At 44.1% G+C, this 12560-nt stretch overlaps 1 protein-coding gene across 1 annotated transcript in view; it reads right to left on the minus strand.

Moving 5' to 3' along the window:
• The window catches only part of LOC126335850 (odorant receptor 43a-like), a 72266-nt gene extending 60438 nt beyond the window's left edge, over positions 1–11828 (minus strand). Inside the window, exon 1 of the mRNA XM_049999321.1 lies at positions 11621–11828. Coding sequence (XP_049855278.1) covers positions 11621–11828 — 208 coding nt within the window. The remainder of the gene's footprint in view (positions 1–11620) is intronic.
• Between the last annotated feature and the right edge of the window lie 732 nt (positions 11829–12560).

A 12560-nucleotide genomic window follows, 5' to 3' on the forward strand; every position in this document is an offset into this window, starting at 1 on the left:
CGTGATAAATTTCAAAACTAGTGGATACTCCGTTCAGTAAACAGAAGTGGAGGAGGTATACATGGAACAGGTCTAGAGACACGTAAAAATATCAGTTAAATCACGCTCAGGCAGAGCTTCGGAAATCAGTTTGTTGGATATTAAGGCACACCGTTAAGCAGATATAGACTGTGGTCACAATATAACAATGAAGATGAACTGAAGTTTAAGGGACTAGTCATGAAGAATCAATGAGCAAAGAAGTGGGATACGGAAATATTAACGTTCGTTTCTCACTGAAGGTGTAGTCACTGCAATAATGAGTAGCTCAGTAGTCATTTCAGCTGAAGAGGGTTGGTCATCTCTAAAACTGAATATCACAAAAGTTGGAAAGACAAATATAGGTACAACGAAGATGACTTGGAGGAAACCATTGTAACAGGGGAAAGACTTCTGTTGCTTGACGAATGAAGGAAGTACAAAAGTGTGCATGGAAGTTCAGCGATACAGAAGTACAAGTCACTCACAAATGAAAGAAATAATGTTTGCAGGAAAGCAAAGGCGAAGTGGCTGCATGGAAAATTTGAATATATGGAAAAATAAATGTTCGAAGGGAGGGACTGATTCAGTACATACACTCCTGGCAATTGAAATAAGAACACCGTGAATTCATTGTCCCAGGAAGGGAAACTTTATTGACACATTCCTGGGGTTAGATACATCACATGATCACACTGACAGAACCACAGGCACATAGACACAGGCAACAGAGCATGCACAATGTCGGCACTAGTACAGTGTACATCCACCTTTCACAGCAATGCAGGCTGCTATTCTCCCACGGAGACAATCGTAGAGATGCTGAATGTAGTCCTGTGGAACGGCTTGCCATGCCATTTCCACCTGGCGCCTCAGTTGGACCAGCGTTCGTGCTGGACGTGCAGACCACGTGAGACGACGCTTCATCCAGTCCCAAACATGCTCAATGGGGGACAGATCCGGAGATCTTGCTGGCCAGGGTAGTTGACTTACACCTTCTAGAGCACGTTTGGTGGCACAGGATACATGCGGACGTGCATTGTCCTGTTGGAACAGCAAGTTCCCTTTCCGGTCTAGGAATGGTAGAACGATGGGTTCGATGACGGTTTGGATGTACCGTGCACTATTCAGTGTCCCCTCGACGACCACCAGAGGTGTACGGCCAGTGTAGGAGATCGCTCCCCACACCGTGATGCCGGGTGTTGGCCCTGTGTGCCTCGGTCGTATGCAGTCCTGATTGTGGCGCTCATCTGCACGGCGCCAAACACGCATACGACCATCATTGGCACCAAGGCAGAAGCGACTCTCATCGCTGAAGACGACACGTCTCCATTCGTCCCTCCATTCACGCCTGTCGCGACACCACTGGAGGCGGGCTGCACGTTGTTGGGGCGTGAGCGGAAGACGGCCTAACGGTGTGCGGGACCGTAGCCCAGCTTCATGGAGACGGTTGCGAATGGTCCTCGCCGATACCCCAGTGTCCCTAATTTACTGGGAAGTGGCGGTGCGGGCCCCTAGGGCACTGCGTAGGATCCTACGGTCTTGGCGTGCATCCGTGCGTCGCTGCGGTTCGGTCCCAGGTAGACGGGCACGTGCACCTTCCGCCGACCACTGGCGACAACATCGATGTACTGTGGAGACCTCACGCTCCACGTGTTGAGCAATTCGGCGGTACGTCCACCCGGCCTCCCGCATTCCCACTATACGCCCTCACTCAAAGTCCGTCAGCTGCACATACGGTTCACGTCCACGCTGTCGCGGCATGCTACCAGTGTTAAAGACTGCGATGGAGCTCCGTATGCCACGGCAAACTGGCTGACACTGACGGCGGCGGTGCACAAATGCTGCGCAGCTAGCGCCATTCGACGGCCAACACCGCGGTTCCTGGTGTGTCCGCTGTGCCGTGCATGTGATCATTGCTTGTAGAGCCCTCTCGCAGTGTCCGGGGCAAGTATGGTGGGTCTGAAACACCAGTGTCAATGTGTTCTTTTTTCCATTTCCAGGAGTGTATAAAAGTCGAAACAACCTTAAGCGAAATTAAAAACAACGGCGATAGCGAACAGATTTTGGATCCAGTATTAGAATAAGAATATAAAAGACCTATGGAAGACTTATGATCAAATAAGGCAGAAAGGACAGATAACATTCTTTCATAATTTCTTAAACGATATGGGGAAGTGACAACATAACGAATATTCACGTGTAATAAGTATGAGACGAGCGATATACCATCTGGTATTCCGGAAAACATAATCCAAAAAATTACGAAAATAGCAAGAGCAGGCAAGTGCGAGAAATATCGCACAATGACATTAACTGGTCACGCATGAAAGTTGCTGACAAGAATACAGAAGAATGGAAAAAATTGAAGATCTGTCGGATGACGATCAGTTTGGATTTATGAAACGTAAAGGAACCAGAGAGGCAGTTTCGACGCTTTGGTTGATAATGTGAAGCAAGGCTAAAGAAAAGTCAGTGCACGGTCATGGGATTTGCTGTCCTGGAAAAGCGTTAGACACTGTAAAATGGTGCAAAATTTTCGACATTCTGAGAAAAATAAGGATAATGTGTACAAGAACCAATAGGAAACAGTAAGACTAGAAGAGCAAAAACAAAGTGCTCTGATTAAAAATTGTGTATGATAGGAATGTGGAGTTTCGTCTCTACTGCTCATTCTATGTATAAAAGAAGTAATGATGGAAATTAAAGAAAGGTTCAAGAATGGGATTTAAATTGAATGTGAAAGGATTATAAATGATAAGATTCGCTGATGACACTGCTATCCTCAGTAAAAACGAGGAAGAATTACAGAAACTGCTGGAAGGGATGAACAGTCTAATGAAAACAGAGAGAGACTTAACACCACCATGGGTGACCACGAACGAGATGAAAGTAAGGAGTTCTGCTACCTAGGTAGCAAAATAACCCATGACGGAAGTAGCAAGAAAGACATAAAAAGCAGACTGGCACTGGAAAAAAGATGACATAAAAAGCAGACTGGCACTGGAAAAAAGATAAGTCCTGGCCAAGAGAAGTCTACGAATATAAAACCTAGGCCTCAATTTGAGGAAGAAATTTCTGAGAATGTACAGTTGGAGCACTGCGTGGTATAGTAGTGAAACATGGACAGTGGGAAAAGAGGAACAGAAGACAGTCGAAGCAGTTTTATGTTCATGATACATCGAAAGAGTTGTATTAAGAAATTTTGTGTATTTATTCCTTTATACAACCTTATTTCTGTTTACGTCAGGCAGTTCTTAAGAATGTAGTTGCTATTTTCATTTCTCTGATTCTGTGTGCTTACATGTTTTTTTTAATACAAATAATGTGATATGGTTTTGCACGAAACTGTAAAACATCGCATTCAGTATAGTTCTGAGAGATATGTGTTGAGCCGTGTAGAAACATATTAGTCTGTCAGAACAGGAAAGCATCAACAAAGAAATGGAAATGAGACACTTAAAGAAGTACATGAGTTTTGCTATTTGGGGAGCAAAATAACTGATGATGGTCGAAGCAGAGAGGATATAAAATGTAGGCTGGCTTTGGCAACGAATGCGTTTAGGAAGAAGAGAAATTTGTTAACGTCGAGTATAGATTTAAATGTCAGGAAGTCTTTTGTGAAAGTATTAGTAAGGCATGTAGCGATGTATGGAAGTGAATAATGCACGATAAACAGTGTAGACAGAGAAGAGAATAGAAGCTTTCGAAATGTGGTGGCACAGAAGAATGCTGAAGATTAGATGAGTAGATCACGTAACTAATGAGAAGGTACTAAATAGAATTGGGGAGAAGAGGAATTTGTGGTACAGCTTGACTAGAAGAAGGTATCGGTTGATAGGACATGTTCTGAGGGATCAATGGATCACCAATTTAGTATTGGAGGGAAGCGTGATGGGTAAAAGAAGTAGAGGGAGACCAATAGATGATTACACTAAGCCGATTGAGAAGAATGTAGGTTGCAATAATCATTCGGAGATGAAGAGGCTTGCACAGGATAGGGTAGTTGTGATATACCTTTAGCATTTCTTACTTTTATGTTTTCATCCTCTTTAAAAGCAAAGAGAAAAGATGAGATGGTAGTAGCCCAGCGTAGAGCCTGTGCCTACCGTCAGGTATTTTTGACTTTCAGATGTTAAAAGACAGAGCAGTTTTTGTTCTTGTACGAGTTGTTGGAACCAAGGTTTCGCTCAGTGAGTGAACGAGTGAGAACCGCCATTTTTAGCGAGTAATTGCAGATCGCCATTGTGTGTATTTTCTATGTGCATCGAACAGAAATATAGTAGTGTTTTATTAACAGAATATTTCTGAGAGTTATTATTATTTCAAGTAGTAATGCAATAAAAAGAACGGAAGCCCACCTGTGTACTTCGGAAAATTTACGAAGATCGAATATAACAACACGGCCACAGACAAGGAGACGGCGATCGGACATAATATTAATAATTGGTATGCATAAAATACTATGAAGACGATTTATTTATACAAATATAAACTAAAATGATTCCTTTCCCGTTACAGGCAATGCCTAGCTTATTGTGCTTGTCCTTCATGCCAAAGAATTAATCTCTTTAATTCATCCATTTTAAAAAAGCCACACATTCCAACATTTTATTATCATTCATTCCCTATCCTATTATATTATCATTTTATTATATTATATAGTGTGGTGAGCTACAACAAACCAGACTCTGAACTGAAGACCACAACAGTACAACGTTTCGGAATCACGTACTGTTTAATACATACCGAGAAATGCAAAATTAAACAGAAATACGGTAATGCACTCCCTTCGACAAAGTATTTCAGTAGAGATCGTCTGGTGGTAGTAACTACCTTACTAGAATACACCAATACCATAAACAGTCAAGATTCGTGGGAACCGCCACAGCCCACCGTTCAGCGACACGGCTACTGTCTTAGTCTCAGGGAAGCGGTTTACTACTGGAAGAAACTATCAGATACGGAACTCAGATCTCAGTCTGCTGTATAGATTAAATGTGTATCCATCGTTGGATGCTAAGGTATTTGTGATTTACAATAAAAAAGAGTTGTAGTATCTGGACTAATTAACCTGGAGTAGTAGTTACAGAAGACTGAAGTAGCCACTAGAACCCACTCGCATCGGTGGTAAGAGCGACCGTGTCACCGTTACTACATCTTTATACAGCCTATACTCTTCTGTTCCAATCCTATTGGAGCACCTCTGAAATACGTGATGTCTGTTGTCATTCCTACCTGATAAACACTTCCAACGCTATAACAGTGTTCTACAACTGGCCACACCTTCGGTTTCAATCCTATACCCTTTACAGATGCTTTGTTCTTCCCTAGGACACTTTCAACTAATCTTCCATTCGTCCTCCCAATAAACGATTTTACGTGGTCGTTCTTTTGCATGTATTTTCTTGGTGTTACCTCAAAATACCAGTATGATACGAGTGGTTAAGCTTTTAAACAATAATTTTGTAATTTGATGACATTTTTTTCTTTTGTTTTAGGTGTTATCTCACATTTATCTACATTTACAGAAGTATCATTCATTATATTAAGTGCAAAATTTCTCCAATTGTTTCTGAATTTCGCCCCACGACGATACTTTGTTGTCGGTGTTATCTGACATTTGCTTACATTTAATGAATGGTATCATTCGTTATATTAAGTGCAAAATGTGTACAATTCTTTCTGCATTTCGTCCCACTGCGATACTTTGCTTTATAGGCTACAACGTCATCAGTAAAATGTCAAATAGTGCTGCTAATCTCCTGTAATAAATTACTCACTCCCATTCACAACGAAAGTGTTCCATAACGCAATGCCATTGTGAGCGCCCTGTGAAAGCTGCCATTATATGTCCTACTTAGCTATAGTAAGCCATGACTTCCTTTCCCATACACAGATTGTTTTGTGGTGGCACTATATGTTCGCACGCACCCATGGTCATTTGCCTAACATAATGCTTTCCATGTAGTGTGATATGTCAGACATGTTGATATCTGCTGTGTACCGAAAGGATATGTGCTAAGGTGGTGGTGTTTGATCAGAGCAATTCCGTTGAAATTCGGTATTGGAAAAATTTTCTCCAACAGAATTTGGCCATCAACGATAGGAAAGGCGGTTTCGTGCAGCTCCTGGTGACCAAATAAAGTACCCGTCCTCTCCGAAGTGCCTAATAGTATGAGGTCCTGTGATAAATGTTGAAGGTCACTCACCTGTTCTGAGGATTAGTTAAACTCGCCGGCATCATTGGAGAGATTTAGTAGAAGTGTTCAACGTGCAGACAAATCCTGGCATCGCAACACTACTGTACAACTTTATCTTTTTTTATCATGAGTTACAGGAGAACAGTGATTTACTATTATTCCATCAATGACCACATCCGTCCCTTTCCGATTTCTTACTCGTAGCATCTGGTATTAGTTGAATGTTGAGAACAACTCTAAAACCCACACTTTTCATGGTAACGGACGATGGATTCTACGTAAAGTATTTAACAATGATTTTATCTCAATGCAGTATTTTCAGATTTAATTGCCGTGTCCTATAAACTACATTATACTTAATCCCGTGGTTAAATGCCACCGAAAATAATTATACTGTCATAATATTTTTTTCTGTACGGATCGTTGCAGCTGAAAAAGCATATCTGAGATATACTTCACGGTTTTTAATGGTGCAGTAATCGCAATCGTTATTATTAAAGTTCCATTTGATTCTGTTTTAAAAGAATAGGATACGCGTGTTCCTGTGATTACCTATTTCTTTTTTCTATCTCTTTCTCTGTTCTCCTTCTCTCTGCTTTCTATGGCGCAGTTGTAACCTACCTCTCAAATGAAAAGTACGCAACATTAAACCACAACATGTTTCAACTAGTCGATGGAAAAATCTGCAACTTTTCACTTGTTACCACACAGCATTCACTGATAGATATAATGATAGGAAGTCGTCACGTTATTGTTAAGTTCATCTTCATTAAGTCGACCATGCAGGGCCTTAACATTACTAGTGCAGCAACTACAGCCGTCCCCGTGACGCCGCCTATCGCCACCGTCCTCCGCTAGATCGACGCCTGACCACGCCCGTGGTATATGGACGCCGAGGCAGAGTCATCGGAAGTGAGAACGCACCTGTAAATGCTTTATCTTGTTAGTGTTTAGATGCATGGCGTCTGCCTTGCTGTAGCGACCTTCGTGCTCGACGGACTCCCTCAACCCTACCAACCCATCAAACGACATCCTTAGTGGGAGAGTCCCTGCCACAACTTCCGCCCTTCGGCAGCGCTCATTGTAATCCTAACCCACTACATTTTGGCGCCCAACGTAGGGTGTACATGCGACCGTCCGTCTTGTACCATTGCAGAAGTCTGAAAAATAGAGACCCTCAAGAACAAATTTTTAGATAGAAGTACGGAGATCAGTAGGAAGTAACACGCAGAAAATAAGGTCTTTGTTTATAATAAACAGAATGGCGAGTTCTTTGTTTACTCGCACAATGATTCCTGGAGCATCGCTGGTGTCCGCCAGTATTGTGTGCAATATTCTATTTACCTTCGAGGGTCGATGCAGCCATGCTTCGCCATCGTTTTCGCTAGCGCCTGGAACACACAACTAGGCAATAAAAAAGAGTAATTGCAGATTTATGATCAATCCAGTAATTGACGTAACTGATTGGGTTGCACTATTAGCATCGCAAGTTTCATGAATCTTTAATGTGACTGTAAAACTTGTTTCGATTCATCCTTTCATACTTCGTTACGAACAATATGAAAACAAAGTTAACAAGTGATGAACATGAAAATTTAGATTGGAATCATGGACGTGCTCACACAGTCAAGGTACATGTCATTGCTCCCTGAAATATTAATAAAACAGGAATGCGACTTCCGCTGCCAGAACTACTTTGCTGACATGCGCTGAAAAAGAAACAGTAATCTGACCAAATAAGGTTACAAATGACAATATCTAAGATGTAGGAAATATTAACTTATTGCAGCAGTGGCTAAACATACAAGTCACGAGCTTGACATCCTTAATATTACATGAAAACTGACGGCGTGAACTACAACCACCTGCAAATCCAAATACCAGGGCACACCCTCTTTTAACAGTGCTTTGTCTTCGACACATACTATATTGCAGTCCCTATTTCATCAATTCAGTTTACAACAGAGAGTATTCACAGATTTGCAATGAATCTGATAAAAAGAAACAGATTAAAATTGTTTACACTGACCGGTGGCCATCCACAAGATCACTCGGAGGCATAAAGGACATGACGAGTCTAATTCAAGATTAACACAGTCATGTGCTTACGATAACAAGTACCAATAAAAGATCAACACCTAACTCTACTCAAGTGCGAAGGAGACACCATTTCCAGGATTCCAAGCAGTGGTGTTATTGCCTCCAATCCATGCAGATGATCTACAGGTGCCGTAATGTTTAAGGCACCCGAGCCCTGCCCTATAACCAGGATCGATATCGACTGTAGAAGTAGTTAGTGGCATCAGTGGAGTAGCATGCCCACCAAAATTAAAGCATCCACGACTCAGCAGAAATGACTAAAATGATCGAGAATGGCAGAGAACCTTTTTCTAGGAGTTAGTACAAAATCACTGAGCACATAACATTACGCTGTCTCAACTTGTCAATAAACGAATGAAGAAGCTGAAAATATCTCTGACAGAAATACCGATCTACCAAATACAGACAGGGCCACACGAGCATTGCTGTAGCAGCAGTTGTGTCTAATTCTGTATTGTGTGCCGAGACAAGGCAGTAGCAGGTAAAGTTGTTGTACGGCAGCCGGAAGAAAAGATACACATCTTAACTGATGTTTAGGTTCCCAGGCACAAGCCGGGACCGTGTGCTAAAATCGGAATCTTTTCCAACGACACAGGCTCACCATTTACGAATGTGTGTGAAATCTTATGGGACTTAACTGCTAAGGTCATCAGTCCCTAAGCTTACACACTACTTAACCTAAATCATCCTAATGACAAACACACACACCCATGCCCTAGGGAGGACTCGAACCTCCACCGGGACCAGCCGCACAGCCTGTGACTGCAGCGCCTAGACCGCTCGGCTAATCCCGCGCGGCTCTCACCATTTACAACATGCCAGAAGCTCCGCAATCAGTTCCCAGATGTTGGGATACTAACCTGTGTTTAGAGACATGTCGACGTTGCTTGACGTGACCTCAACAGCAATAAGGCGTGCCTTGTCTTATACATGGTTCTGTCATATTGAGACCCCCTGTCAAAAGCGTGAATGACCACCTTTCGCAGAGTGGACGTGCGGGAAGGGAGTCAACGAGGCACTGGAAGGTACAAATAGCGATGTGGAGCCGTGTCGCCTCCAGAGCCAGGGCGCGAACAGCCCGTTCGAAGGTTTAAGCACGGAGAGGTTTGTGACCACGGGAATACGATAACCCACCCTGGTGCTCTTCAGACCAAGGAAGTCCAATGCGAGCTGTGTGACACAATGCATTGTCCTGTTGGTAGATTGCATCATGCGAAGTAAAAGTAAACCGCATTTAGACGGGTATAGTCCCCAGGAATAGATACATACTTGTGCTGATCCACTGCGCCATCCAGAATAACGATATCCCCTGGGGAGTGCCACAAGAACATTCTCCACACTATAACGGGCCCCCGTTCCGGCCTGGACCCTTTGCTTTCAGACATTTCACGCAGCACACTTCTATGGTTCATTTTCCGGTGGAGCATTAAATGTGAATCGTCTGAAAAAGCTACCTTTCGTCACTCAGTGGACGTCCAGTTCGGTACTTGCGAGTAAATTGGAGGCTTCGTCGTTCGCTGAACGGTCGTTGGGGAGACGTTGTAGGTAAATCTCCATCTACATGATTACTCTGCAATTCACATTTAAGTGCTTGGCAGAGGGTTCATCGAACCACAATCATACAATCTCCCTACCATTCCACTCCCGAACAGCGCGCGAGAAAAACGAACACCTAAACCTTTCTGTTCGAGCTCTCATTTCTCTGATTTTATTTTGATGATCATTCCTACCTATGTAGGTTGGGCTCAACAAAATATTTTCGCATTCGGAAGAGAAAGTTGGTGACTGAAATTTCGTAAAAAGGTCTCGCCGCGACGAAAAACGTCTATGCTTTAATGACTTCCATCCCAACTCGTGTATCATATCTGCCACACTCTCTCCCCTACTACGTGATAATACAAAACGAGCTGCTCTTTTTTTGCACCCTTTCGATGTCCTCCGTCAATCCCACCTGGTAAGGATCCCACACAGCGCAGCAATATTCTAACAGAGGACGAACGAGTGTAGTGTAAGCTGTTTCTTTAGTGGACTTGTTGCATCTTCTAAGTGTCCTGCCAATGAAACGCAACCTTTGGCTGGCCTTTTCCACAATATTATCTATGTGGTCTTTCCAGCTGAAGTTGCTCGTGATTTCAACACCCAGGCACTTAGTTGAACTGACAGCCTTAATAATTGTGCTATTTATCGAGTAATCGAATTCCAACGGATTTCTTTTGGAACTCTTGTGGATCACCTCACACTTTTCGTTATTTAGCGTCAACTGACACCTGACACACCATACAGCAATCTTCTCTAAATCACTTTGCAACTGATACTGGTCTTCGGATGACCTTACTAGACGGTAAATTACAGCATCATCTGCGAACAACCTAAGAGAACTGCTCAGATTATCACCCAGGTCATTTATATAGATCAGGAACAGCAGAGATCCCAGGACGCTTCCCTGGGGAACACCTGATATCACTTCAGTTTTACTCGATGATTTGCTGTCTATTACTACGAACTGCGTCCTTCCTGGCAGGAAATCACGAATCTAGTCGCACAACAAAGACCCTTGTTTCGTCAGGTTCGTCAGTTATTCATGAATTGGACATCTGTTTGCCTGTACACATTTTCAAACGCACTGTTCACACCTGTGGTGCATCACAGTTGCGTCAGCGTCGGCTTGTGAAAGCGCCATTTTGCTTTGCGATCACATGAATAGTTTCACAGACTTGGCCGTTTTGCTTATGCTTCTGCCATTGGTCCGAAAGCCAATAAACATGCCGTACTGGGAGCGAGATAAATCGGTCCATTTCCGTAGAACTGTTTTCTTCGTTGCCCCGACACACTTGATATAGTCTCCACGTCTAGTGCTGCCACCTGCCGTCTGTGACTGGTTATCGTTCGTTGACGCCGAACGTAGGCAGTGGTCACATTAATGTGGCTGGACCGAGTATAACACCAGGGCGTTCGGCCAAAGTGGAACGTTTCCACAGCTCGGCTTCGAAACGGCGACCGCTGTGTGTTGGTTTCTGCCGTGAGACCGCCAACACTCTTCCTGCTACAGGCCGTAACCGGCTAGGGCGAGGGTCGAACCGATGCCCTCCTAGTACACAGCCGCGGGGCTCCTACCAACGTCTCAACTGGAAACGTCACAGCCGCCTCGCCAGCGCCTTAGCAGCAACGTGAAACCGCCACATCTGATGCAACACTACGGAGGTACGTGGGCAATGCAAGGCCTTAACATTACTGGTGCAGGAACTGCCGCTGTCCTCGTGTCGCCACTTCTAGTCAGCGTGTGTCGCTCGACGACTAACCACGCCCGTGGCACGTGGACGCCGAGGCGGCTTCGTGGGAGGTGAGCGCGCACCTGTAACTGCTGTTTACATACATGCCGTCTGTCTTGCTGCAGCCAACTCCACGCCCGAGGGACTCCCGTAACCTTGCCAACCCATCAAACAAACAACGTCCGGCGTGGGACAGCCCCTGCCAGCCTGACAACTTCAGGACTTTCGCAGCGGTCATTCTAACCCCGCCCCGCTAAATTTTGGAGCCCAGCATGGGGCGTACATGCAACCGTCCGTCTTGTTACGCCACTGCAGAAGTCTGAGAAATACAGCACCTTGGAAGCCATTCAAGACCGAAGTACGGAGATCAGTCGCAAGTAAGACGTAGAAAATACGGCCATCTTCGCGATGGGACAGAAGTAGGCACTGGTTGTGATGGCAGGTCGTATGTCGTACCTGGACAGCTCGATAAGCGTGGCAAGGCTCGAAGGTCTGATCAGATACGTCACGAGGACTCTACAGTAAGTGTAAAACTGACATATTTTACATACTACTGATCATAAAAGGTATTGTTCGAGACGTACTGTAAAATATTTTAAGTCACATGGGTTACTACATAAGGGAGAAACATCATCGAATGGATGATGTTTACAGTACCTGAATGTCATAGTAAGGAAAAGAGCTCATGGCACTCTGGACTATGGTGTGTATCGGAAGAAAGCGCACGCTGACATATATTAGGATACAGAATGCTCCCACCACCCTTGGCAGACGAATGGGGTGCTGAAATCAGAAGCAGACACTCCGCGCACCATTTCGGGTGCAGAGAGGCTACCCCTGTAGCAGGAAAACCTCAGAACTGTATTCCAAAGTGTGTGATTAGGCGCGCTCTCAGCGCCACCACAACAGTACATCCTGTGGAGACAGAAGAAGCCACGGAGGAAGAGGCAGTCACTATTTTTATACCGCA

This window comes from Schistocerca gregaria, chromosome 2, assembly GCF_023897955.1.
Source record: "Schistocerca gregaria isolate iqSchGreg1 chromosome 2, iqSchGreg1.2, whole genome shotgun sequence".
NCBI classification, from domain to species: domain Eukaryota; kingdom Metazoa; phylum Arthropoda; class Insecta; order Orthoptera; family Acrididae; genus Schistocerca; species Schistocerca gregaria.